We start from the raw sequence: 27367 nt of genomic DNA on the forward strand, positions 1-27367 counted from the left end.
ACCCCGCGCGAGGGAGGCGCCCGTGGGGCCGAGGCGCGGCGGTGCGTGACGTCACCCCGGTGACGCCACCCGAGCGACGTCAGGAGTGTGGGGGCCGGGGTCGCTCGGGGTGGCGGTGGCTGGGCCGGGCCCGCCCGCGCTCATGGAGGACGAGGACTGCCCTGACCTGGTCCCGATAGGCGCCGGCGCCGCGGAGCAGACCGAAGCCGGCCCCGGCAGGAAGATCCCCGTGACGATCATCACGGGCTATTTGGGTGAGGAGCGGGAGCGGCGCTCGGCAGGGACTGCGTGCGCGCAGGGAAGGCCCGGGCGGGCGGGCGGGCCGCCGCGGGGCCGGGGCTGCCGGGCGGGAGCCTCCACGCCGCGGGCAGGGTGAGCCGCGCGGGCCCTCCGGCCGCTCCAGTGGATTTGCAGGGCCACTCTGAGCAGCGGTGTAAGCACCCGTTGCTGCTTTCATCACCCTGCTTTCAGGGGCCGCTTCGTTCAGGTCACGATTGACAAATGGCTGTTGGTCACTTAGCGTCAGAATAGTGCCACATATTTGGCTCAGTTAAATGCAGACTGCGTTGCAGTCTGAAAAACGTAAGGTTCGGCGTTTTTCCCGTTTTTCTCGTACCCCGCGAACAGCAGAGTTACTGTGTGCTGCACCCAGTTATGGACTGTAAAGATCTGGTTAAATTTAGGATCGCCGTCACTGTTCTGAAAGTTTTAACTTTGTACTGCATCACACTGTTGCAGAGAAAAGCCTCTTAAGCACAAGTAAGGAAGGTTCCTTAGTTGTAGTGGTCACCTGCTTTGGACTAGATGATCTCCAGAGATCCCTTCCAGCCTTGACAATTCTGTGATCTTGTGCATGGGATGAAACTGCTCCCAAAGTGGTGCTGTGAGCACGTTTTTTAAAAACGTTTCTTAACAATGCCCCGTTTAAAGGCAGTTAGTAGCACATCCGTGGTTACTGATGGCAGAACTGGTCAGAAAAGGCAGTGAGAGGGAGAAGATTAAGTGTGCCTTTTGTTAAAAGAAGCATAAAAGTTAGCTTTGTACCTGCCCAGCTAGTAGGGAACTTGCAAGTTTATCAAGTACTGACACTTAATGAATGGAAAAACTGAGAGTCATTCAAGACTGAGATTTAATGTCCTGATAGTTCTATGGGTTGAAATATATCTAGAAATTAATTTCTACATCATTAGAATAGAATGTAGGACGTTAGAATGAAAACTTTTATTTAGAAGAGAAATGCTTGAAGTGTCCGTGTGCATGCATAACAGTATTTACTTTTTATTTGAAATTTTATGTGGGTTTTTTTTTACATTGTAATAGAAACATGGTCTGTGTTTTAGGAGCTGGAAAGACAACTCTTCTAAATTACATCCTGACAGAACAGCATAATAAAAGAATAGCAGTTATTCTGAATGAATTTGGAGAAGGTATGTAAACATACAGAAATCTTTCTTTTTGCCACAAAATGACAAGTACATAAAACTGCTGGAAACCAAGACGGTTGTAAATTTAAATCCATTACTGATATTATTAACAAGCCTCATAGTCTTCAGAAGGGCAGAAAGTATTTTTGCTGGTTTTCATAAAATAGTGATACTCATTAATCTATTTTGCACATAAATGTAGGCCCTCAGAGTAAAGTAAATAAATACATCACCCTGTTGGAAGTGCTGTACCTCCATTTGTCTCACTCAGTTTCAAGCAAATGAAAATTAAAGTAATATGTTGGTAGATAATATTTTCTTTTATTTCCTTTCCCCTCAGCCATTTGCAAATCACAAATTATCCTGGACCAAGAAAATGGGGAGATGTGTGTTTGATGGCTGTGGTTCTTTCAACTCTTTGCTTTCAGGATTTTTAATTGCTCTAGCTGTAATTTCATATCTGTACTATAGTCAGAAGCTTACCTTGTTTACAGTTTATACTGTGTTGGTGGGGGGCTTTTTGTTTGTTTGTTTTCATCAATAAAGATGCATGTAGCTCTTCTGCTCACAGAGCCTAAAATAAAATGTCCAGGCAGAGCCTTTATTTGATGGGGAGGCACAAGCTGGCATCCCTTTCTTTTAGCAAAGTTTGTGGCACTTACGATGTACCATCATCCACTGGGGTTTGATCTTTGTGGAATGACCTTTGTCTTGGCTTTTAAATGTCTCGTAAAATAAAAAATACAAATTTCTTAAGAACGTGTCAGAAACGTGGTCTCAGGAGAAAAGAATGTAATCCACATATCTCTCTCTTACAGGCGTTGTTATGCAAGATTGTAGATTAAAAATATAGCACTACTTGTGTTTTCAGGAAGTGCCTTGGAGAAGTCTCTGGCAATCAGTCAAGGGGGAGAGCTCTACGAAGAATGGCTGGAGCTCAGAAATGGCTGCTTGTGCTGCTCAGTAAAGTGAGTAAGGACTATTGCACAAGTTCTTCCAGTGGATATTGTGGGGAATTGAGGAAGGGGGAAGACATCCAGGATTTGTTTCCTGAAACTGATGGTAGAATTGAGACTTCTTTTGTTGGATGAAACAATTGGAATTTGGGAGGTAGAAATTGATTTCCTATTGCTGCCTTACTGGATTTGGCATTGGCGTCTTTCAGAAAAGTAATCTAAATACCAACTTATACACCATGGGGATATTGTAGAGTAGGGATCTATCCCTCTTTTGTTAGTATAATATGCTTCCATGTAGAGAGCTGACGATTCAGGCTGGAACTAGGACTTGGGTTTCCCAATTTCCTCACAAAACACTTTGTCTTCTTTTTTTGTACATTGGTTACTACTTCAGTATTGTATTCATCAAAAAGGATGAATGGAAAACCTTTTGTGACCTAATGAAACACAGTATCCAAATCTGTAAGCTGACGGTCATGGTGAAGGGCAAGAGAGTATTTGTTCCTTTGACATGTTTTTTTACCCTGTTTGTTGCAATGCTGAATTGTTTGTGCTAAGTTTGTAAATAAGGGTCGTGGCCTGTTTGTCCTGAAAATTTGGAAGAACTGGTCTTATGCCTTAAATAGTAATAGGTAATAAGTGGAAAACAGAGGCTCTGACTGGATTCTTTTGTGCTGGGGTGTAAGGAATGCTGTCTTGAGAGAAGCATAAAAGTTTTATATATGTTGTTTTTTATTGGTTTTATATGCTGCTGTGTTTTCTATACATTGGTTTCTTATATAATGCTATACATTTCTGCTTTAGGCTGACTTTATCAGCTCTAATTTAAGTAAATGGCTCATTAATCTTGGTGTAGGTGAGGTAGAAAGGCAGGGCAGCATGCTTCACTTCTACCTCACCCCTTATTTCTGTAATATTAGCTGCCAAACCAAATAGTTACATATCTACACAGCCCTACTGTCCTTTACAGGTTGTTCAGTGTTTCAAAACAAATCTCTGGTGGGATTAGGCAAATGCTATTTTTAGACTAAAATGAAGCAGAAAACTAGAATTTGCCTAATAATACGCTAGCAGATAACTAAATTCTTGTTGCAGACTGTAAGTCTGCAAATGTCCTGGCTCAGAACTTTTGCTTTGATGGTAGTGACACTGTGCTCTGCATCAGAAGATACATTTAAATACATGCTTTAGCTTGTTTTCTCTGTTCTCAGGTGTAATTGTTTCTTCTTACAGGGACAATGGTGTGAAAGCAATTGAGAACCTGATGCAAAGGAGAGGAAAATTTGACTATATATTGTTAGAAACAACTGGTTTGGCAGATCCAGGTAGTTCACATTACAATTTTCATAACCATGATAATTACTCTGTTTTTATGAAGTGCTTATTTGCTCACCAGTTAGTTCACTTTTGTCATATAAAGCGGTGAGTTGTCAGACGCCTGTGCTTTGGTGGTCGTACAGACTCCAATGAATTGATTCAAGGTGCGGTTGGGTTCTGTTTGCTGAATTTGCTCTAAATTGAATATAAAGCTCAGTAGAAATCCAGCTAAAATATATTTCCATTTAGAGAAGACACTGGGCTTAGCAAAGAGAAGCATACTCTGAAACTAGTAGTTTTCAGTACACTTTTGATGTTCTACATTCCTCCTTTTAAAGTCTAAATAGTTGGCATCTGTTATGTTGTTGCACTGGTTGTGATAGGCCTTATATTTTGTGAAGTCGTAAAATATACTGTGAAACAGATTAGTACATTCTTCTTAAAGAGCAAGAGCAGATTTTACAAAATCCTCTGCTCTTTAGTAGTATTTATTATAAAAAAGGTGTTTAAACTTGATCGCATGTTAGGAATAGCTATCCAAAACAGTTTTCTCTAAACGATCCACATTAAAAATATGTTGTAGATGGAGAGGAAAGGAAATTCTTATCAGAAATTCAATTGTTTCCCCTTTAGGAGACTGGTGCTTTCCAGCTCAAAGCTAAATAGTTGTCATTATAAAGAAATTTTCTTCAAAAGACAGGACATTGATTTGGCCTCTGTTACACACAAATTCTATTTGAGTCAAATTGGAAAACTATTAAGCTTTTTGGAAAAAAAATCAATGGATACCAGAAAACGATTTCATGTTGTGGTCCCTGCTATATCTTGCCTGAGTAAGCACTAGAACAACTGACAGGTATTTGGGTCTGATACAGAGTGGTATTTGAAGGACTGTGTCATATCACTTCAGGTGGACAGTTTTAGGTGTTGGAATGACTTTATCACTGATCTTATTGTTAGCACCGCAAATACAGCTTTTCTATGAAATACCTCAGTCGTGGTAGTTTACCGGAAAAATCTCAATTTTGCAACTATATATATACTACACTTCTTAGGAGCTGTGGCCTCCATGTTTTGGGTTGATTCTGAGCTGGGAAGTGACATCTATCTTGATGGTAAGAAGTGCAAGCTTATTTTCCTGTGTATTGGCATTTCATATCTGGATTTAGAGTAATGGATTATTGGTGTTTTAAGGCAAGGTTTCAGAAAATGTTTGAAATGTATGAACTTGGTTTTCACACTGCCAGATTTGATCACAGAGGTATCCCTGCTTATTCTGATGCTTGTGTATTTATTGGTAAGGTACTCAGTCTTGCTAAATCAAGCAAAAGTTGTTTAATGCTTTTCTAAGGGGTCAGATATGGACAGCTCTTGACAGTGATGTAAGGGGAAAATCTCATTAGCTAGATGTTATAAAACCTCATTTAGGAGTAATATTTCAGCATGCTTTTTTTCCCTTCCTTCCTTCCTTCCTTCCTTCCTTCCTTCCTTCCTTCCTTCCTTCCTTCCTTCCTTCCTTCCTTCCTTCCTTCCTTCCTTCCCTTCCTTCCTTCCTTCCTTCCTTCCTTCCTTCCTTCCTTCCTTCCTTCCTTCCTTCCTTCCTTCCTTCCTTCCTTCCTTCCTTCCTTCCTTCCGCCACTTCCTTCCGCCACTTCCTTCCGCCACTTCCTTCCGCCACTTCCTTCCGCCACTTCCTTCCGCCACTTCCTTCCGCCACTTCCTTCCGCCACTTCCTTCCGCCACTTCCTTCCGCCACTTCCTTCCTTCCGCCACTTCCTTCCTTCCGCCACTTCCTTCCTTCCGCCACTTCCTTCCTTCCGCCACTTCCTTCCTTCCTTCCGCCACTTCCTTCCTTCCGCCACTTCCTTCCTTCCGCCACTTCCTTCCTTCCTTCCTTCCTTCCTTCCTTCCTTCCTTCCTTCCTTCCTTCCTTCCTTCCTTCCTTCCTTCCTTCCTTCCTTCCTTCCTTCCTTCCGACACTTCCTTCCTTCCGACACTTCCTTCCTTCCGACACTTCCTTCCTTCCTTCCGACACTTCCTTCCTTCCTTCCTTCCTTCCTTCCTTCCGACACTTCCTTCCTTCCTTCCGACACTTCCTTCCTTCCGACACTTCCTTCCTTCCGACACTTCCTTCCTTCCTTCCGACACTTCCTTCCTTCCTTCCGACACTTCCTTCCGACACTTCCTTCCGACACTTCCTTCCGACACTTCCTTCCGACACTTCCTTCCTTCCTTCCTTCCTTCCTTCCTTCCTTCCTTCCTTCCTTCCTTCCTTCCTTCCGCCACTTCCTTCCTTCCTTCCTTCCGCCACTTCCTTCCTTCCTTCCTTCCGCCACTTCCTTCCTTCCTTCCGCCACTTCCTTCCTTCCTTCCTTCCGCCACTTCCTTCCTTCCGCCACTTCCTTCCGCCACTTCCTTCCTTCCGCCACTTCCTTCCTTCCGCCACTTCCTTCCGCCACTTCCTTCCTTCCGCCACTTCCTTCCGCCACTTCCTTCCGCCACTTCCTTCCTTCCTTCCGCCACTTCCTTCCTTCCGCCACTTCCTTCCGCCACTTCCTTCCTTCCGCCACTTCCTTCCTTCCGCCACTTCCTTCCTTCCGCCACTTCCTTCCTTCCTTCCTTCCTTCCTTCCGCCACTTCCTTCCTTCCGCCACTTCCTTCCGCCACTTCCTTCCTTCCGCCACTTCCTTCCTTCCTTCCTTCCTTCCGCCACTTCCTTCCTTCCGCCACTTCCTTCCTTCCTTCCGCCACTTCCTTCCTTCCGCCACTTCCTTCCTTCCGCCACTTCCTTCCGCCACTTCCTTCCTTCCGCCACTTCCTTCCGCCACTTCCTTCCTTCCGCCACTTCCTTCCTTCCTTCCTTCCTTCCTTCCGCCACTTCCTTCCTTCCGCCACTTCCTTCCGCCACTTCCTTCCTTCCTTCCTTCCGCCACTTCCTTCCTTCCGCCACTTCCTTCCGCCACTTCCTTCCTTCCGCCACTTCCTTCCGCCACTTCCTTCCGCCACTTCCTTCCGCCACTTCCTTCCTTCCTTCCTTCCTTCCTTCCTTCCTTCCTTCCTTCCTTCCTTCCTTCCTTCCTTCCTTCCTTCCTTCCTTCCTTCCTTCCTTCCGCCACTTCCTTCCGCCACTTCCTTCCGCCACTTCCTTCCGCCACTTCCTTCCGCCACTTCCTTCCGCCACTTCCGCCACTTCCTTCCTTCCGCCACTTCCTTCCTTCCTTCCGCCACTTCCTTCCTTCCTTCCTTCCGCCACTTCCTTCCTTCCGCCACTTCCTTCCTTCCGCCACTTCCTTCCGCCACTTCCTTCCTTCCTTCCTTCCTTCCTTCCTTCCGCCACTTCCTTCCTTCCTTCCTTCCGCCACTTCCTTCCTTCCTTCCTTCCTTCCGCCACTTCCTTCCGCCACTTCCTTCCTTCCTTCCTTCCGCCACTTCCTTCCTTCCTTCCTTCCGCCACTTCCTTCCTTCCTTCCTTCCTTCCGCCACTTCCTTCCGCCACTTCTTTCCTTCCTTCCTTCCGCCACTTCCTTCCTTCCGCTACTTCCTTCCGCCACTTCCTTCCTTCCCCGCCTTCTCCTGAAATGTAGTGTTTCCTAAAGGGTTTCCTATTTTTCTGAATTCATAAATTGTCAACACCTAGATGTTTCTGCCTTTTGTTTTCTGCTTTCTTTGCCTATTGTACTCGTTGGCTCTAATATTTGATGTGTTCTAATAAAAACCTGAGATTATTGAAAGATAAGTCATCACTATATGTAGTTATAGAGCAATTTTTTTAATGTAGGAAAAAAATTTACTTTTTGGCTTAAAAAATGCCCTACTAACATTTTGGTCAGTCTGCGAAATACTCATCTAACCAAGGAGGGAAACATTGAGTTCAATAAGAAGGAGCTTCCTAAGTATCTGCCAGAGACTTGCAAATTCCTGGTCATTTACCAGCAGAATGGCTGCATACATCAGTCAGTTCCTTAATTTGTTTCAATATTCTATAAAAGCATACCTCAGCCAGTTTCCTCTTGTGGAAGATGAGGCATCTACTTAGTGAGAATTTATCTCACCTGGTTCTGTAGACATTTTAGTACCACAGGTAAGACAATCAATAAAAATACTTAGGCAACAAGTTTAATGTTCATGTACTTTCAATGCTTCCAGTTTATTGTAACTAGTTGTAAATGTGCTGATATTGTTACCATTGTACGGGAGGTTTGCAAGTTGTTAAACTATCAGCTGCTTTCAGCACATTTCTATTCCATTTTAATGTTTTCTTTTAGGTATTGTGTCTGTTGTTGATGCAAAGCATGGATTGCAGGTAAGTCACTAGATTTGTTACATGGTTTAAAACTGCAGCATTAGAACAGCTATTGTAGTAATGTTCATGTGGATTAATTAATTTTAACAATAGCTGCAATTCTTAGATTGAATGAGGACGTATTTCATTATTACTGTCTTTTGAATGGGCACAAGGAAGTACTGATATTTGCAGGAATTCAGATTCTTACAGACACAGCAACAGGTGTGACAAGAGTTGCCAGGTTGCTAAATGCTTGGTTTCTTCTAGTTCTATCTCTTCACTCGGGAATGTTGCTTTGAATCTAAATAGGCATTTGAATTGCTGTAAAAACAGTGGAGAAATTGGTCACTGGTCTGTGTTCCTTGAAAGGAGAGGACTAAGAATAGGTGTCTTATACCAGTGTGGTAACAAGTGAGTTAGGGCTCAGACTGAGAAGGGTACTAATGTAATGGGAGCTGTGGAAGGGAGAAATGAGAGCACAGGTGTCCTGGTACTGCTTCACATTGAAATATATGGAAGCAGACAAAAAGCAGGTATTAGAGTGATCTGTATATAAAGTATGATGTAAGAACAGACATATAGAACAGTGAGCTTGGGTCAGCAAAAATTGTGATTAATTCAAGTAGTTCAATAGTTCAGCTTATTTTTTTTTCCTTTTTTTTCTCTTTTTTTTTCTCTTTTTTTGTAATTGGTGGGTGTAAATATAAATATAACTATTTGCAACTTAATAACTTAGGAGAAAGGTGACCGTATGAAAAAGTGCCTTCATTATTATGAGAAATGCCGCTCACTTTTAAAATTTCAAAGGTTTATTAAACCTTAACAAAATGAAACAAAAGGACTGAATAAGGAGAAAGACCATACAAGGGGGAAAGGGGGACTATGGGGAGAACAGAGCATGTCCAAACAACAAATCACAATAACTTAACTATACATTAATCAAACTTCTCTTAACATACATATCGTATTCATCTCTTAGTTGCAAGAGCCAACCATTGCATTAACCGTCTATGCCAAACCTCCCTTTTTCTTTTCTATAAGTCATTTGCCTCGAGAAATTAATTATAATTTTTAATTTTGATGATCTACTCTTACTTCTCTTGAGTCAAATTTAATTTTGGATGAGCCATAACAGCATCTGTTGATGTGAGTGAGGACACTGGGATCAGGGAAAAAGAACAACACCTCAGTTTTTACTTAAGCGAAATGATTGGTGGAGTTGGTGACATGAATTGGTTGGAGCAGACAAAAGGGAAGCACAGAGGTCTGGTATGGCTTTTTACCCCATCTGCCATGCCCAGGGGGTTGCTACCCATAGCAGGTGTATCTTGGGGGCGAGTATAGAGGCCAACTCGAGTTTGCCCTCTAGTCCCTGTTGTACTCTATTTGTTAATTGTACCTGTGTTGGATTCTGTAGGGAAGAGACACTTGAGGAATGACAGAGGTGTGGTATAGCTTCTGCCCTCACCTTACTGTGCTTACGGAGTTGCTGCCTGCTGCAGGGCTATATAATCTTTTTGGTGGCGAGCACAGGGGCCAGCCCGGTCTTGCCCTCTAGTTCTTGTCTTAGTCGTCAATGCCCAAGCGAACCACCCCAGCACCTCTCAGTGTTCCCCATGTACTTCCCCTCAACAGACACTTGCAATCCCCACCCATTAAAATAGGACAATTACATCAATAACTGATGCAATTCAAATTCCCCACCCGAAGTGTTACTTAAAACAGTCCTCAGGCTGGCTGCTGGAAGCGTGACTCTACTTTTTGGACATCCTGGTGCTTCTCTGGTTATCTCTTGGTCTCTGCTTAAGAGTCAATCTTGTCTTACTTGGTCTGGATGTTATAGTCTATTCTTTGGGTTCTTCTATCGAGCCTTTAATTTTGTTGACCTGAGTCCATTCCCACTCTGCATTTCGCACAGTTGATTCAGTGGTTAGCAGTACCCCAATGTGGTAATGCTTTAAAACCTTTCCCCTTTTGTGTCCCCTACTTGCATGGTATTTTGATTCTTCTGGCATCCCCTTTGAATTTTACAAACACAAGTTTTTTCAGCTCTTGTGTCTACCAAGCATTCAAATTCTTCCTCTTGGGGACTTATTTTAAGGTTATCAAGGGCTCCTGATGGTACTGTCTTCCCAGTAGGTAGAACCCCTTACACCTCTAGTCTTCTGCCTCCCCTCATCACTTGCTCTCATAAACTTTCAGGTCCCTTTCCCTTTGGCAGCAATTTCTCTCAATATGTCCATTTTTCTTAAATTAAAACAAATATGTTCTTCTCTAATGGCAGTTAACATTACTCTGGCCTTTTCCTTTGCTTTCTCTTCATCCCTCCTGATGTACACTTTCTGTGCCTCTCTTAAGAGGTCCTCCAATCCCCTTTCTTGCCAACTGTCCAACTTCTCTAATTTTCTCCATATGTCTGGCTATGCATGGATGATGAAATATATCTTTAGCAAGGTCTGTCTGGCTGCTGTCTCAGAGTTGATACCTGAATACTACCTCATATTTTCCCTCAATCTTTCTAGCCACTTTGTTGGGGTTTCTTCCCTCTCTTGTTCATCAAATGCCTTACAAGCATTCTGGCTTTGTGGGGCCACCTCTTTAATACCTCTTACAATTACAGTTCCATGATCCTTCCTCCATGTTTTGCCTTCCCCCTGAGGTTGTAGTGGTCCCAAATAGGGTGTACAGTGGGCATCTTCAGATCCCCAGGATCTTGCAGGTGCTCCCTTTCCAGTATCTGCAGCCCAGCTGTCTGGATCATCTGTCTTTCCTCTGGTGTAAATAACATGGTCATTATTGATTGCATTTCATCCCACGTATAAATGCTGGCCTTAAAAATTGATCTAATTGTTCTGCTAATCCACTCGGGTCTTCTAGTAATCTTTTTAACTCTTGAACACACTCACATTAGAGGAATTGAGTGGTACAGTTAGAAATCTAATTCCCCCGTATGCCCCACCCTGTGGTACTTCCCTCAGAGGATATAATCTTAATGCCTGGTTCTTGTTCCTTGAACTGTCTTCCTCTTCCTGTGCCATTCTGTTTCTAGTATTTGAACTAGGCCCATGAAAGGACAAGAGAGGTGTGGTTGGTGCCAGTGGAAGTGTAGGGGGGCAAATAGTCTAATGGGTCCCATTCTTTACTCTTTGTTACTTTAAACACGCCCACCCTTGAAGGCGAGATTTCTTCTTCCCAGCAAGCAGGGTAGTCACTCTCTTCCTGATTAAAAGGTTTCTTAGCCTTTACATAGAAGTTTCAAGCCCGACATATCCACCCTTTGTCTGACCCATACCTCAGCCAAAGTATATGATCAGGCCTAATGTCCTCCATAGTCCACTCTGTCATACAGTACTCTGTCATCTTAGCCTCGTCTTCATCTCTGGTGTTGGGGTCATATTTCGACTGGGCTAGTTTTTTTCCAGGGGTCTATTTGAGGGTATACCTGTTGATATCTCTTCAATCTCTTTGGTTCTCTCCAAAGCCTCACACACACTCCAAGCATACTCCCAGACTCCGTCTCACATGCACACAATATGCACTTTCGTCTGCAGTTTTTTTCAGGGGACTTTTTCTTCACCCTCTTCTTTTTTGTTATTTAGTCTTTTGTTGTCTCCAGGGTGTCAACCTGCATTCACCAATGGTCCCGGGAGAGGTCAAACTCAGCAACTCTGCCGAACTCAGCAGAGGCATGCTTCTTGTCTGAAATCCCCATGGGTTACAGGGATGAGGTTTTAGATCCCAGACCGAGCCCCATTTGTGAGAAATGATACCCATTTAAAAAATTTTAAAGGTTTATTAAGACTTAACAAAATACAACAGAAGGACTGAAGAAGGAGAAAGAGCGGCACTGGGAGTGTGGAACTAAACTGCCCTGTGCTCACCCACAAAATGGCTGCCCCACCTTTTATACTCTTGGTGTTGCATCAGCCAGCCCTGGTCCCTTCCACAGTCTGTCAGTCAACTCCTTCACTGTCCATTGGTGGAGACTACTTCCTTGCAACTTGATTTGAGGTCAGGAGTTGATGTGCCTCGCCTCCTGGTAGCAAGCCAGCCCTCCTCCCAAATGCCCCATGCAAGGGGCACCTCCTTCCACATGTCCCAACTACCAAGGCTGTCTCTTGGCAATCATACACAGGGGAAAGGGGGACTATGGGGAGAGCAGAGGACATCCAAACAACAAATCACAATAAGGTAACTATTACATTAATATAACTTCCCTTGCATACACATAATATTAATCCTTTAATTGCCGGAGCCAGCCCCTACATTACCCATCTATAATAATCATGTAGAAATTCCATGCTGTGGAAGTGTTTTTAATATTTCTGCATTTGCAATGGCTGCAGATGGCTCAGAAAACTGAAGAATAATGGTTTAAAAATAAGAGAGTAATTCTTCCTGTGTAGGATTTTTTTTTGTTTGGATTACTTGGGTTTCTCCTTTCATTTGTGCTTATCTAATAGCTGATTTACCAAAAGGGTAAATTTGGTAAAAAAACAAAAAAGGGTATTAGTTTAGATTAACCTAAAGGGTAAATCAGGTTAGCAGTCCTGTCCTCTCATTGGTTTGTGTTGGACTGGAACAGAACAAATCTAACCTCATAGCAGTTTGGCAAGTTCACTGTGTTCTGCAAAAACTTTTGTGAAGAGGTTGGTAGAAGAGTGAGGGAAAGGGAATGATTTGCCCTTCCAAGCAGTCACCATCTTCTAAATCAGCTCAACTATCACAAGAAAAATCATATCATGTCTTAGGTCAGCCCCTTTTCAGCTGGGTTCCCTCATACTAATTCAGAGGTGTTTTATTGCTTGCAAAAATGTTGTTCTGTTTATTTTTTTCTTCATGCAGTGCTGAATTATTGTCTTAGATGAAATATAATTGTGTTGCACCTAGCAGCACTAAATTATTACTGAAAATTAGTTTTTTAAATGCTAGACTTTCAAGTAATATAACAGAAACAACACAAAAATATTTTGAAACATTCAAATATTCTATCTACTATTACCTTTGGCACCTCAATGAAAACATACATCATGTAATCAGTAAACCTGTAAAACACTGACATCTACTCAGAACAGTAGGAACTTCAGACTTTCTCGGTTGTGTACTGTGTAAACTTTGGTATAGGAGGACTTGCTAACTTGTTTAGTTCCTCTTGATTGCGAAGCCTGACCTCAACATCTGCTTATTATTCAAAGAACTTTGAAAGCCATACAGGTGATGACATTGAGATAATGGGCAGCAATTTAAGTATGTTGTGCTTCAAAGAACCAATTCATCGCAAGAAAAGCTGACAAACATCCCCTGTGACCAACCATACCACCATCCCCATGCTAATTGATACCATGGGTTGTCAATCTAACAGGTTTGTCACACAGCAATCTGAAATACTAATTTCTTTAGTTGAGGGCAAACAGTTGGACAGCTTGAAGTTGCAACTTCCAGGACCTGACATCTGGACTACTGACATTTGCTCTTTTCAGGGCAACAAACCTAAACATTAATTGAATACAATCAATACACAGAGGATTACAAAGAAAAGGTTAGAGAAGAGGTTCCTGAGAATCATCTTGCTGTTATTCTCTGCTTCAATTGTGCACAATCAGGAAGTAGTTTTGTTTCTTTTTACATGATAGACTCACAGTATGCAATAACCTATTTTTGCTTTTCTACAAGTAAAACACCGTTAGATACCTGATAATTCCAATAAAGAAAAAAAAGTTTTCTAGGTTTTTAAAAAGCTATATATCTCCCATGACAGTTGATGCCACTTTTAACTTGGTATATCTGTAACTTGAAATGGGGATTTTAAAGTAATATTCCTGATACATTTAGAGCTGATGAAGGAGTGCACAGGACTCTTAACTTCCCTAGAGATGTAAGCATAAGTGGCAAGTTCTTACTAATATTACAGCATCAGTTTGAAGTTTTTCTTCCTCCAGATGTCTGTGACATTTCTCTCCTAGAGATTGCTACCTCTATGGCAGAATGGACATAAAATAACTTGTAGCTATACCTTTGCTGCTTCAGGGTAGTCTGTTGCTGTGCCTAAGTTAAGTAAGCCTTTGTCTTGCTAAATGTTATGCTGCTGCTTGAGATGCAGGTATTTTCTTCCCATTCACTAATTCTTCTTTGAAAACAGTAGCTTGGGCAGACAAGTGGAGATAATACTGAAACTCCTGTAGCTTCTGATTTTGGACAGACTTGCCAAAGAGCAGTGGTTTATTCATACAAACCTGGAAAAAGTTACTAGTTTTTACTGTCAAAGTACAGTTTGTTTTGTACGGTCTTCCAGAGAAAGAGTGTGAAGTTACATATAAGAAATGCATATTGCAAGCCTAGCCTGTGTTTTGTTAGCTAGTTGAGTTCACGCTTGTTTGTAAAATAACTGAGCCTTCATTTTCTTCCAGATATATTTTTTCATTGTTACTGTATGTCATGGTAACTTTTTTACTTTATAGTAAAGCTGAAAAGTAATTAAATATTATAAAGTTTTCCAACTCTTTAGCATTCTAATAATAAAATCAATTAGAAGAGTTTGCTTTAAGCTAATTATAAATCTCTTTAATGGTGAATATATAAAGGTGCTTTCTCACTATTATTTAACAGAAAGATTCTAGATGCTATCTTCCTCAATACCTTGTCGAAAAACAGATGTCAACTGAATTGGATTTGGCTTTCTTTAATTGCAAATCAATTTAAATTTAATTTGAATATGATTAATCCAATTCTTTTAATTTTTGTTCAGCACTTGACAGAAGAGAAACCAGAAGGCCTTATTAATGAAGCATCTCGGTATGGATGTAGAAATTCATTTCATATATCAAGTTGGGAATTGCACTGTATAAAAGTTCATTGGAAATGGGTTCTATAATAGGGCTTTTTTCTCCTGTTTTGCTTAAAGTGAGGTAGATTGGTGTAATGAGGTAAAATGTGGAAAAGTAACTTCATGCTTAATTTGATCTTTCTGCCAACAGTGGACTCTTCTATTTTAATAGTGATGGGATTTTGTTTAAGTGAATGAGAAGCACCCTTGTTGGGTGCTTCATGTTAGGATCTATCATGCTTGAAGAAGAACTGGAGATAGAGGAATACTTCTTAATAAATGTGGAGTCGCAATTAAGGGTTATTGTAACAGCTGAAGTCTTCATAAAGCAAAGAAATTTCAAGTATTGCATTACAAGGGCCATATAAGGATATAATCTCACTGGCAAATAGGGATTTGTAAAGTTGTTAAATCACTAAGCACTTTGGATTAGACGACATAAAAAATACAAACAAACAAACAAACAAAACAACCCTGAAATAAAATAATCTAGCAAGCCTTGATTTGATCAGTTAGGGTACAGAAGAACGTGTTGAGGAGAAGTCAGTAGTACTTAAATCATTTTCCATGATGTTCTAGTTTGATTAATGCTTGCCCTTCTGTACTAACAATAGTTCATACTATCTTTTGGGGCCATGGGAGAGATGATGTTTCTGCCTTAAAGTACTTGTTTGTTAGTGATGTCTTTTTCTCTCTCTCTTTTTTTTTTTTCTTAATACATAGGCAGGTTGCATTAGCTGATCTTATAATCATCAATAAAACAGATTTGGTTTCAGAAGAAGAATTGAATAAAGTCAGAACGTCTGTGAGGTATGAAACTTTTGGCATAACCATAACGCTACTTCCTCGAAAATTAATTGAAACATAGTTACTTCTTTACTGCTGTTAGAATAGCCATTAGATCTTATTATCGGATTGACAAAAATTGACAAGCTAATAAGAGAAAAAAGACTGCCTCTTGCAAAAGATATTCACCACTTCTGTGTACTTACACAATCTTAGCATCTTGTCTATCTAGGTAAGATTTGATGTTATTTACTAAGGACAGGCCTTTGTCTTAACTGTTTATGTTTTTACATTTCTGAGCAGCTGATGGCGTTTTTTGAGAATTAGCAGAAGTGGAATAAAATCTGCTGGTGAATATGAGTTCACTAGCAAATGCAAAGATATATGGAGGAAGTCCCAAACAATTGTCATGGGAGCAGAAGAACCAATGGTCTGAATCAAATTAATGACTGAAGACATTACTCTTTTCTGTCAATACCACGATAAGCCAAATTAAACATTAACATTTTAAAATTCTTTACAACTGTATTTGTTTTTTAAAATATGAAAATAAAAATGCTTAGACTGAGCAGAGTGTATCGTGAATAGCTTTGGATAGGAAAATGCTGTTCTCACTGGTGGTATCTTGTCAGAACTTGTGAAGTTCCCCAGCTCTTAGTGGAAACCAAATATCTCAACCCATATCTGGTAGTTGCTTAACAAGCTGATGACAGAGTTGGGATGCTATTTCACATGATGCTGTCCATGGTTAACATATTCAAACAATATATCATGATTATGTTTTCATTTAACTAATGATTTTTCTGTTTTATTTTAGGTCAATAAATGGACTTGTTAAAATTCTAGAGACACAAAGATCAAGGTATTAAATGGCCACTATTACTAGGTACTAGATCCTGCTTCTTTTGTGACAGTTTAAAGTGTTCTATTTAATCAGCTTTATTAAAGAAAAATTATTTAATTAGAAATATTTAATCCAACATTTATTTTATGAATAAGCATCTAGAAAAATTTTTGAAGAAGGAAAAATGTATTTTTAATTTGTACTTTGCTTTGTTAGTGTTCATATCACAGAATCCCAGAATGAGTGAGGTTGGAAGAGAGCACAGTGGGTCATTTTGTGCAACCCTCTTGCCAAGCAGGGTCATCCCAAAGCACATGGCACAGGATTGTGTCCAGATGGTTCTTGAATATCCTCCATGAAGGAGACCCCACAGCCTCTCTGGGAAATCTGTTCCAGTGTTTGGTCACCCACACAGTAAAGTAGTTCTTGCTCATGTTCCAATGGAACTTAGTGTGTCAGTTTCTGCCTGTTCCCTCTTGTCCTATTACCTGGCAGCACTGAGCGCTTGGTCCATCCTCTGACACCCTCCCTTCAGATACTTCTATACACTGAGGAGGTCCCCCTCTCAGTCATCTTTTTGAGTCTGAACAGGCCCAGCTCCCTCAGCCTTTCCTCGTTAGTGAGGTGCTTCAGTCCTTTAAACGTCTTTGTTGCCTGCCCCTGGACTCCCTCCACGAGCTCTGTGTCTCCCTGTGCTGAGGAGCCCAGAACTGGGCACAGCACTCCAGGCACAGCCTTACTAGAGCTGACTGGAGGGACAGGATTACCTTCCATGAACTGCTGGCAGTGCTCTTCCTAAGGCACCTCAGGACACCCTTGGCCTTCTTGGCCACAAAGATACACAGTCAACCAACCTTGTGACTAAAGAGCAGCTTGCACAGCCAGGTTGGTTTTGAACTAACAATTGGGCATGTGCACTACAGTGTTTTCCTTCAATTGTGTCACCTTAAATACTATTCTCATTGCTTCTGCAAATAAGTTGTTACTACAAAATGTCTTTGAAAGCAGTGGAAGGAAGTTACAAGAACAAAAAAACCCCAATCATTGCACTGGTTTTAGCTATTTTAATTGAAATTCCGGCTCAGATTTCTTCTTTAGTAAGGACTTATATGGATACTGTATTCCTAGGAGCATTAGGAGAGCAGACTTCTCTATATCCTCTGTATCTTCTCTATATCTTCTGTATCTTCCAGACTGCTAGGACTAATTTGTGCACTTTTATATCAATTATTGGATTATTGTGGTCACTGTTTGTAAAATATGGGGGTTTTGATTTAAGCAAATTTAAAGGGAAGGTAATAGTCAACCCTAATAAAGTATACTTGGCTTTTTAAAGTTATTGCCAAATGTAGTTGGAAATTGTATAGAAAAATACTTGCTGTTGTTGGGTGATCAGATAGGACCAGTTTTGAAGAAGGTACTGAACTACATTGTGTTTCAAATGTCCATTAGGGGGAGATCCAACATGTGGTCTCTTTGCATATTGTATGGTGTCTGATGCCAGCTAGCACTATGTTTTGGATATGAGATAAAGTGGGCCTCAGATTCAGTCCTCAATGACAACTCTGTTACTTGTAAATATTCTTCTGTAAATGACACGTGTGGTCTCTTCCATTATTTAACATTCCAGTTGTGAAATAAGCACAAAATTAATTTATTGGCATGTTATTTGAGGACATATCGTTTTTAAGGGGTTTATCCCTCAAAAGCCCACATTTAAAAGGGAAGGTTACTATGTGATTTTTTTAGAACACTGTTGAGAACAACTGACACTGAGCTGGTCATGAATTTTACACAGGAATTGTATGTGTATTCCATTATAAGTCTTTCATCTTAGAAACTGCTTGGTACAACTACTCTTGAATGTAAAAGTTTAATGATTCTGCTTGTATTCCAGAGGTTGGGTTTTTGTTACTTGTCATGTTCTTTTTATTTAGCCCCACGTCATTAACTGCATCTGAAAAGCTGTCAGTTGCTATTAGCAGTGAAATCTGTAAGTCTGTATTGCTTTGTGAAGAAAAGTTTCTTATGCAAGTTTATAGGTAGCCATTCTTGTAAGCAGATATGATTGGTACTGCCTTTTCTGTATTGCATTTTTTATTTGTCTGTTTCAAATTGTAGAGTTGAAATTCCTAGTAGTAGTGCTTCCTTCATAAAGTTGTTTCAGTTTCGTTTGCTAACAGTGTGTCAGTATAAGCTACATGTATTCCAAGGGTTTGTATCTGTCTTGAGAGGCTCAAGGTTCTTTTTCCCCTTCAGGGAAAATAATTTATTATTCCAGGCATCCAGCATAGGGGATTTTATCATACTTTTGGAAATACCTTGTATTTTACTGTAAAACAGTAGAATTTTAAAAAAAATTGTTTCTATGCTTACATATTATTGTGTAACTAAACACAGCATTTCCTTGTAGAAGACAGTACCAACCACTGATATCCAAAAATAAAGCTAAGTATTAATGGCATTAGTCTTATAGACAGGAAAAGAAACATACGCTTCAGTGAACACCTTTAAAACTTAACATTTAAGTACATGAAAAATGCAAAGCTTTTTTTTTCCCTTCTCTTTAGAGTTGATCTCTCTAATGTCTTGGACCTGCATGCTTTTGACAGTTTATCTGGAGTAAGGTATGATGATAATTTTGTTGTCTTCTATTAGAAAAAAATACCTATGTATGAAACAGACGCGTTGAAATCCTGGCTCAAATTTGCATCTGAGTTTCTGTTAGAAATTGTACTTTAGTCTGTCCTGTCTAGACTAGGACAGTCACATTTTAAAAATTACTGCTCTATAAGTGGTAATATCAGATGGAATTCCTTTCATGTTCAAATGCCTGCAAAAACATTTTTGGCCTTATAAAGTTAAATGAACAAGAGTTTGTGTGGTTGGTTGGGTTTTTTCCCCAAAATGCAAGTTTTGATTTAGTATCAGAGTAAATTTGTACACTTTGGTGGTTTTTTTAAAGTATTGAAATTTTTTTTCTCCTTTATATTGTGATGAAATGGAGGCCTCTGTAGATTTCACACAAAAGATTGAGAGACTGAGGTTCCACAGAAACAAAGGCTCTACAAATTCTGATAACTGTGTTTGTCATTCCTGAGCTTTTTAAATGCTGAATGCATGATTCAGCATCCTGGATGGCTGCAGAAGTAAAATGGGAAGGAGGGGGGAAAGGTCTTCCTGTTCCTTGTGTGTGCTGGAGCACAGAGAAGAGAGTGAGGAGTACTGGAGCAATCATAAAGTACAGGAGGGAAAAGGAGGGTAGTATCAGCTTCATTCTTCTTCCTGGATACAGACTTTTTACTTCAGATAGTGGAATGGAGCAAATTCCCTATTCACAGTAGGAAGAAAATGCAGGACATGCAAATTAGTAACTTCTGTTAGATAACTAGTGCTTGTGAGATTTCCCTCTGAACTGGTACTGTACTATTGAAATGATAGGTTTTGGTTTTGTTTTTTTTTTTGCTGGCACTGGCTTTTGTCTAATCAGTGAAATACTGTAGTGTTTCTTTCAAGATTTCTTCCAATGGCAGCATCAGCAAAATACCAAACTAGGCATTTGAAACAAAGTTAAGGGAGGAGGGAGACTGGTATATCCTTTAGAGGCAATAGATAGCTGTTAGTTTGTAAGCCAGATCAGAAACCCATGCTCCAAGTTCTAATAATGGATCAGCTAACTGAATTGACTCATGCTGGAGCCACACAGCAGAGATAAAGCAGTAAAAAGATGTGAACCAGGAAAAGATTGTTCCTGTTAACATCAGTTCACAGTTAGATCTGATTACTTGTAATATTAGGTGGTGTTCCACTATGTTTACTAGTTTGCTGCACTCCACAGATCTGAGAAAGTTCTTAAAGAATTGACAAAAAAATACTTTATTGCTTTCCGCAGTCTAGTCTTCTCTCTTACTCAGTTACTTAGAGGTTCTCAATATTTGGTATTAAAACAGAGGAAACACTCTAAAATGTCAGCATTTAAAGACAAATTCTAAATTACCAAGAAGATTGTAGACTACTTAAATAAAGTCTGGTTTATTTTATGTTTGAACTCAGCACAGCAAAATTGCTTACCCTGTTTTTAGTTCCTAGACACACAAATTCTTACATAAAATATTAGTGGTGGTTTCAGGTTTCACCTGAGTAGAAAAACTCTTTGCATCCAGCACCACTTGAACACACATACACACCAGCACATTAATAAATTTTTTCTTTTAATGGCATACTGCAGGAAGGATTTCTGTCAGCAGACAGGTACATCGTCTGTTTGGTGTGACTGTGTGATAGAGCCTTGTAGTCTGGATATACCCTGAAGTCACAGGAAACATCACGAATTCTGTATTCTGTGAAGGGCAGTAGGAGAACAAGACAGCAAAGCAGAGGAAATAGGAGAAGTAGGAATGTGAAATATTACTTCTGTAGCAGACAGTGCCTTTTTTCCCCACCATAAAGGCTTCTTAAAATTTTACTTTACAAGGATACTCATCAAATTAGGATGAGGGATTTTTATGGGCAGTCTTCTCTGAAGTGGCAAAGGGCATCATAATAACTTGTGCTACAGTATTTCTTCTCTGCATGTTATTCACAATATAGAGAGAAAACAGGAACAGTACAGAAAATGATATTTGAAGAAATTTTTTGCTATCTTGATTAATGGAGATAAATGTGGATGTGAAATCTCAAGCTGCAGTACAGTTTTCTGTCGTCATACAAAAAGATGCAGTAAGGCCCTAAATATTAGTTTACTAAAGAGGTTCTAAGTAGAGCTTGAACTTAGGGTCTTATTGAGTAGAGAGTATCTGTTTTAAGTTAGCAGGCAGACTGCATAGTAGAAGTGAGCTGTACAGCTGAGAAGTGGAAGCTGGTATACTGGTATTTCAATTCGTATTACAGATTTCATTCTCTCAAGCAACAGCTTTGTACATTCTTTTCTTCTTGATTTTTAAATAATTGTAAAGTTTTTTTGTTTTAAAAGTGAACATATATTAACTTGATAAATTCTAGTGGTTTATTTTTTCTTGCTTATTTTAATGATGTAGTTTGCCTTTTTTGCAGAAAGGAGTATCAAGGATGTTGTGTTCATTGAAGCGTAAATGTTTTTAATGCTGAAGATGTTGCAAATCAGAACTATAATTCTCTTTATGTTTTGAAAAGCCTAATTTTCTAACATAAACAATTAACTATATCAAACAAATATAATTGTACAGTTCTATATTGAGATTAAAAATTAATTAACTGTTGAAGCTTATTCTGAATATATAGTCTATCTTTGATATTTCAGCTTTGCTCTGCAGTACTGGAATTTTTAAAATTTTGAAATAATGACATTTTGCCAACCCTACTCAAATGCGACATTTAACTTCACGTATTTTCAGTTTGCAGAAAAAGCTTGAGCATGTAAAGACAACACATGCACATCTAGATAAGGTAATTGCCAAAAATACTGCTTTGATGTTTTTGCAACAACAGGGCTGTTCAATATTGCATGCTAATTTTGTTACCATTTCAGAAGGTTTCAGTTAGGGAGTAATGTGTTCTAGGGTATTTGGAAGATGACTTAGATTACACAAAAGGAATGTACTTTGTTGTAGATAGATTCTAAATGGCTATATTAAGTCTCACTTTTAAAAATAGCTCATAAGCGTCCAGTGCTCCAGACAGTCATGTCATTTGTTGATTCACATGGAGAGTATTAGTGAACCAAATAGAGCTACTTTTTTTTTTTTAGGTATTTGCAGAAACAAGTCCTGAATTTGAAGCCAGTCTGTCCTGTAGGTTTTTTATCCAAAACAAAATCTCTCTGATTGAATTGTGGGTCATAGTTCTCCTTGGGGTGTCCCTAGGTGGGTGGAGTTCACCCATAGGCCATGAGTCCCCTCAGTGGCTGCAAAAAAGTAAAAACTTTTATTTTTTTAAGGTGTCTTGGAAAAGTGAGGTTTCTGCAGAAGGTTTCTATAATGAAATTTAATTTTCAGGTTAAAATATGATGGATACAATGCCTGTGTTTTTGTTTTGAAACTGCATAATTTAACTGTGAAGATGCTAGTCTTGAAAACAGGAAAAGGCAATTATAATTTAATTTTTGAACTAAAGATTAAATGCAAAATCAGTTAATGCTTAATTATAATTACAATGACAATGCTGACAATGCTTTGTTTAATCAAAATTCTTAAATGTGCTCAGTTATAGTATCTTAATAGATCCCTAAAGTAGATGGAAATGTTAAGTAGAATCCTTCCTGAATGTTATGAGTTATAGTATCCTTGTGTGTATTATTAAGGAGATTGTTGTTAGTTTTGTTATGTGGAGCCATTCGACAGAATTCATTGTTAGTATCTGTGTTTAGTTTAACACCCACATATTTACGATGATTGTTGAGACATTTGAGGCATAATGAGGGCAGAACACTTCTCACAGTAGGCTGCAAGTCCTTGTAAGACAGTGTGCTTATTATCTTCATGTTGAAGGTCAACAGAATCAAACTGCACTGTGCCTGGAGCACAGTGATCTTCGGTCTGACGTGTTTTGAATCTGCTCAGAGTGTTAGCTCTTGGTTGTTTAGATAAGTTTACTTGGTCATTAGACAAGCATTTGCTGCTTGTTGCTTTAATTTTTTTTTCCCCTTAAGTTATACTAGTCATCAGAAGGTAGTCATTTGAAAGCATTACAGGAAGTAATTCTCTCTCTGTTCTTCCATACCATTGAGCAGTTATAGTGACAAAAAGAAGACATTAGTTCGTCTTTAAATAAATTGTTAATTTTAAACTACATGTTTTATTTCATATTTTCTTTTGATAATTGGTCCTGAGCAGTTAGCTGGCGGTTGCTTTGGCACAAAATTTAACTTCAGACATCTTGATTTTCTGAATCTATTCCTACATAGTCTGTTTATAAACAGCTTTTTTTACAAGGCAAGTACAGATTGCCTTTTATGAAAACTGTTGATAATTTTTTGTCTGATAGAACTGTCATCAAGATTGGTAAGCCAAAAAATTAGCATTGTTAACCATACTTGAAAACTTGATCATAATAGTCTCTACAGCAAAGAATTGCATGCTAGCAGCTAATGGCATTAAACTGTTCAAGGCATTGTGTGTGCCCTATAAGTGCACACCCAAAGAGAAACAAAAAGTGGAGTTTAATTTAGCAAATTAGAGCAGAACAGAAATAGAGATTTTTTTTTTAAATTTGATTAAATTTTAAAAAAATTTAATTTTTTTTTAAAATTTGATTTAATTTATATTGTCATATACTTGCCTTTTTATGAGGCCAAGTTATAAAGAACACTTTTTGAAATTACTGTTATGGGATGTTTATTCAGTGTGGTAATAATAAGTGTATCTTGCCAATTGCAGGCTATAATTACAGTAACATTTGAAGTTCCAGGAGATATAAAAGAAGAAAACTTAAATCTCTTTATTCAGGTAAGTAATACGTCACTGTCAACTCAAAAAATCATTGTAGCTTTTTATAGAAAGTCATCCCATGCCACATTGTTTATGGAAACAACTTTTGCTTTTCATAGAATCTTCTATGGGAGAAGAATGTGAAAGATAAGACTGGATGCACGATGGATGTCATAAGACTGAAGGTTAGTCAGAAATTGTCAGCTTCTTTGTTTTGTGCTTTTCGTCTTTACACCTAAAGAACTGCATTGTGCTGTCAGTTACGGGCCTATCAAAGGTGCTGCTGATCACTGTAGCAGAGCAGATGAAACGGAGAGTAGCAAGTTGTCGTTCCATGAATGACTCAGAAAGAGATAGCTGGTAGAGAAGCAAGCATTGATCCTACTTTTGAATGGGGAGGGTGGATGTACAGTCCCCAAACATCAGTGGCAGGGTTAAAAATCAAGCCATAGTTAAATCACTTTTCATTTTCCACCTCCATTGCTTTGAAAGATACAATCCATCTCAGGTATCTAGGGTTGGGATGCTGTAGATTGGATCCTATGGATTGCTAGGTGTACTTAAAATTGTTGCCATAATATGCAAAAATTCAATTTGGCATAACATAGGAATGCAATAGTAGTTGTGGTCAACAGTTAACAGCTTTTTACAGTATTGTCAGGCTGTAGTTTTAAAGCTGCAGCTCATAAGTATTCATCTTCATGGGCACTTCATATGTTTTTCAGTTGCTTGGTTTTGAGAGGAGTAGAGGTGACAATTCAGGATCTACTTTCATTTACCTTATACCAAGCAGCTGAGTAAATAATGAAAAAATGAGAATCCAGTCAGTCATTTGTCAGGCTGTTAGAAATATAAGAAAGTAAAGCTCTGGTTGGTTTCCTGAGAGCACTTGACCATCATGGATAGCAACATAATTATTCTAGTTTTATTGGAAAGAAAGTTGTTTCCTTGCATTCTCAGCAGCAAAATTAGTTTATCCTGGTCTTCTCCTTCCTGACAAATAGAAGAGAGTAGCCACTGATGTATCTGAAGCTGCCTGAAAAGCAGTAATGCCATGCACAAGCATGCTTTTGGTGTATTGAGCACTGGAATCAAATTAATCCTTTATGAGATGTGAAGCCTGTGATGTGTGCTGTCTCTGAGTCACAGACAAATACACCAAAGCAAATGAACCTCAGGCAACTAATTACAGAACAGGTTCCAAAGTTTGTTGCTTTTATATTTATATTTGATCTGCAGTCATAACCCTTTTGGCAGTAATAGTCATAGAATTCCAACTGATAGGTCAAATGGAGACCTATTTTTTGAAATTTTTTTAACTCTTTCTTTCTTTAGAGAAGTGTCCTGGTTTAGGGCAAATTCTGGGAGGAACTTCCAGGAAGTATAAGACATATTTTACAGAATGTGTTCCACTAAAATATTTTAGAACATTAGAACATTGTGCTATGAAGTTATGTAAACTGTTTAATAGAGCTTTTGCTATGTGGGTTAATGGACTCATGCTGACTGTGATCCCTTTAAGTCTGTTGATAGTTGTTTTACTTCACAAATGTTTATTCTTTCTCCAATATTCATAGATTCTGTTTCAGAAAAGTAAATATATTGAGCATAAGAGCTTAATTGGACTAACCTGAAAACAAACATTTTTGTTCATTTTACATCTTTTTTTTTTTGGCAGGCAGGCTTTCATGGTCTCCAATATCAAACACCATATATGTATTCAAAGAGGCATAGTAGATGATGACATTTAATTTTTGCTTGGGCAGGCTAGGTACTGACAAATGAGAACCAGAAGGCAAAGTGTGGTAACGTGTAATTCTTAGCCTTTAACAAAATAAGGAGATGTGAAAATGGCCGTTATGAGTAGATGTGTTGATTGATAATATATGTTTATTTCGACTAACAAGTGCGTAGGTGCTGGAAGTAGTATTCCCTGCTTGAACTAGATTGAAAGTTTTGTTTCCCCTCTTACATATTTAATTTTTAAAGTTTTGTTTATATACCCTAATAGTTATTTTTCTGATAAGGGACTGGTATCTATTCAAGGCAAATCTCATCAAGTGATAGTCCAAGGTGTCCATGAGCTCTATGACCTAGAAGAGACTTCAGTAGCTTGGAAAGAAGATGAAAAGAGAACAAACAGGCTGGTCCTAATTGGTAAGAGGAAATTACATCTCCTTGTTTGAGTTTAAGAAGCTGGTTTTTTCACAGACAGTCTCACAGACTTGGCCAGTGAAAAGCAATCAGGCTGACTGGCCAGAATTAGTGCAGTGGGTATGTTCAGCATAACCCTCTCTCAAAGGCTTATCCATCAAAACCTCCTGAAGTTCAAAATTGCAGCTGAGAGGAGTCTACACTATCCCTATTAGTGCCACCAAAATCAAACCAAATCAAATCAATAAAATACTAAGCTTTCATAAATTATGTTGGCATATTTAATATTATTTCTAATAATATTAGAATTACATTTAATATGTAATTATAATTACATATTAATATGTAATTATATAATAATTACATATTTAATTATATAATAATTACATATTTAATATGTAATTAGAATTACATTTAATGTGTAATTATAAATTGGGTGATGGGAATAGTTTGAATGTTTGATCAAATATTTAGTAACTGTAAGGAAGATTATAAATTGGGTGATGGGAATAGTTTGAATGTTTGATCAAATATTTAGTAACTGTAAGGAAGATTATTATAGCTTTAAAATGTTTAAAATCTTTTGTTTTTGAAAAGCTAGCAGTGCTGAGGTTCTATGTCTCTATTTTCTATTTATTTGTTTGCTGTGCAAAGTGTTTTATCACCAAAAATAACCCACTTTCCCCCCTTTCACTTATTTGTGCAGCTTGAAGTCTGTTGTTGCCTTAATTTTAATACTGCTATTCTCACTGATTGATATAATAAACCCTTTCTTAGGTTAGAAGAAGCTACTTTTATGTGGTTTTTTGTACTGCACTGTAAAAAACAGTTTATTTCTCCTTACAGGCAGGAACCTCGATAAGGAGATCATCAAAGAAGTATTCATAGCCACTGTGAGAGAAGAACGAGGAAACAGTTGACATAAAATTATAAAAATGAATAAATATCTGTTTTAATCCTGCAAGGATTTTATGGCAGAAAAGATGGAATGGCATGGACTGTAGTAGTTTCTATATCCTCTTGCAGTTTATGAAACAGTTGAACCCTGAAGTCTTCCTAAGAATTCCAGCTGACCTACTGCTTTAAGATTAGCTCTTATGGTCTAGAACCAAACACAATTCTCCTATTTTGGATTTGGCTGAAGCTGTGTTAGCAACATCATGTAACTGTGCAGAAATGGAGAGATGCAAAAGGCTGTTATGTTCTACATGAAGCATTACTATAGAGTTATGCGAAACATGTTTGAAGCCTTGTGCTTTCTCTTGCTAACTCTCTTCCACTGGGAATGAAGCAATAGTGATTATTGCCAGTGATATAATCACAGTACAAAATGTTTAGTGTTTACTATTAAACTGTCTTCCACCTCTTTCCA

General features: G+C 38.9%; 1 protein-coding gene across 4 annotated transcripts; it reads left to right on the forward strand.

Annotated features, from left to right (window-relative positions):
* On the forward strand, positions 1-27367 carry LOC119695752 (COBW domain-containing protein 1-like). 4 transcript variants are annotated; one of them, XR_005255372.1, is made up of 15 exons: positions 1-254; positions 1341-1427; positions 2296-2392; positions 3617-3708; positions 4756-4815; positions 7966-8003; positions 14731-14777; positions 15532-15618; positions 16412-16456; positions 19009-19065; positions 21811-21862; positions 23791-23859; positions 23961-24026; positions 25888-25998; positions 26842-27367. XR_005255372.1 is itself a non-coding variant. In XM_038124826.1 (15 exons), the coding sequence occupies exons 1-15, from the start codon at positions 143-145 to the stop codon at positions 26913-26915; spliced, it is 1113 nt and encodes a 370-aa protein (XP_037980754.1). In that variant the 5' UTR covers positions 1-142; the 3' UTR covers positions 26916-27367. The 4 variants fall into 4 exon arrangements, 3 of the variants coding, with proteins under 3 accessions (XP_037980754.1, XP_037980755.1, XP_037980756.1); XM_038124826.1 differs by having other exon boundaries at positions 25869-25998; XM_038124827.1 differs by lacking the exon at positions 4756-4815 and having other exon boundaries at positions 25869-25998.

The sequence above is a fragment of the Motacilla alba genome, chromosome Z (assembly GCF_015832195.1).
Source record: "Motacilla alba alba isolate MOTALB_02 chromosome Z, Motacilla_alba_V1.0_pri, whole genome shotgun sequence".
Taxonomy (NCBI): Eukaryota; Metazoa; Chordata; class Aves; order Passeriformes; family Motacillidae; genus Motacilla; species Motacilla alba.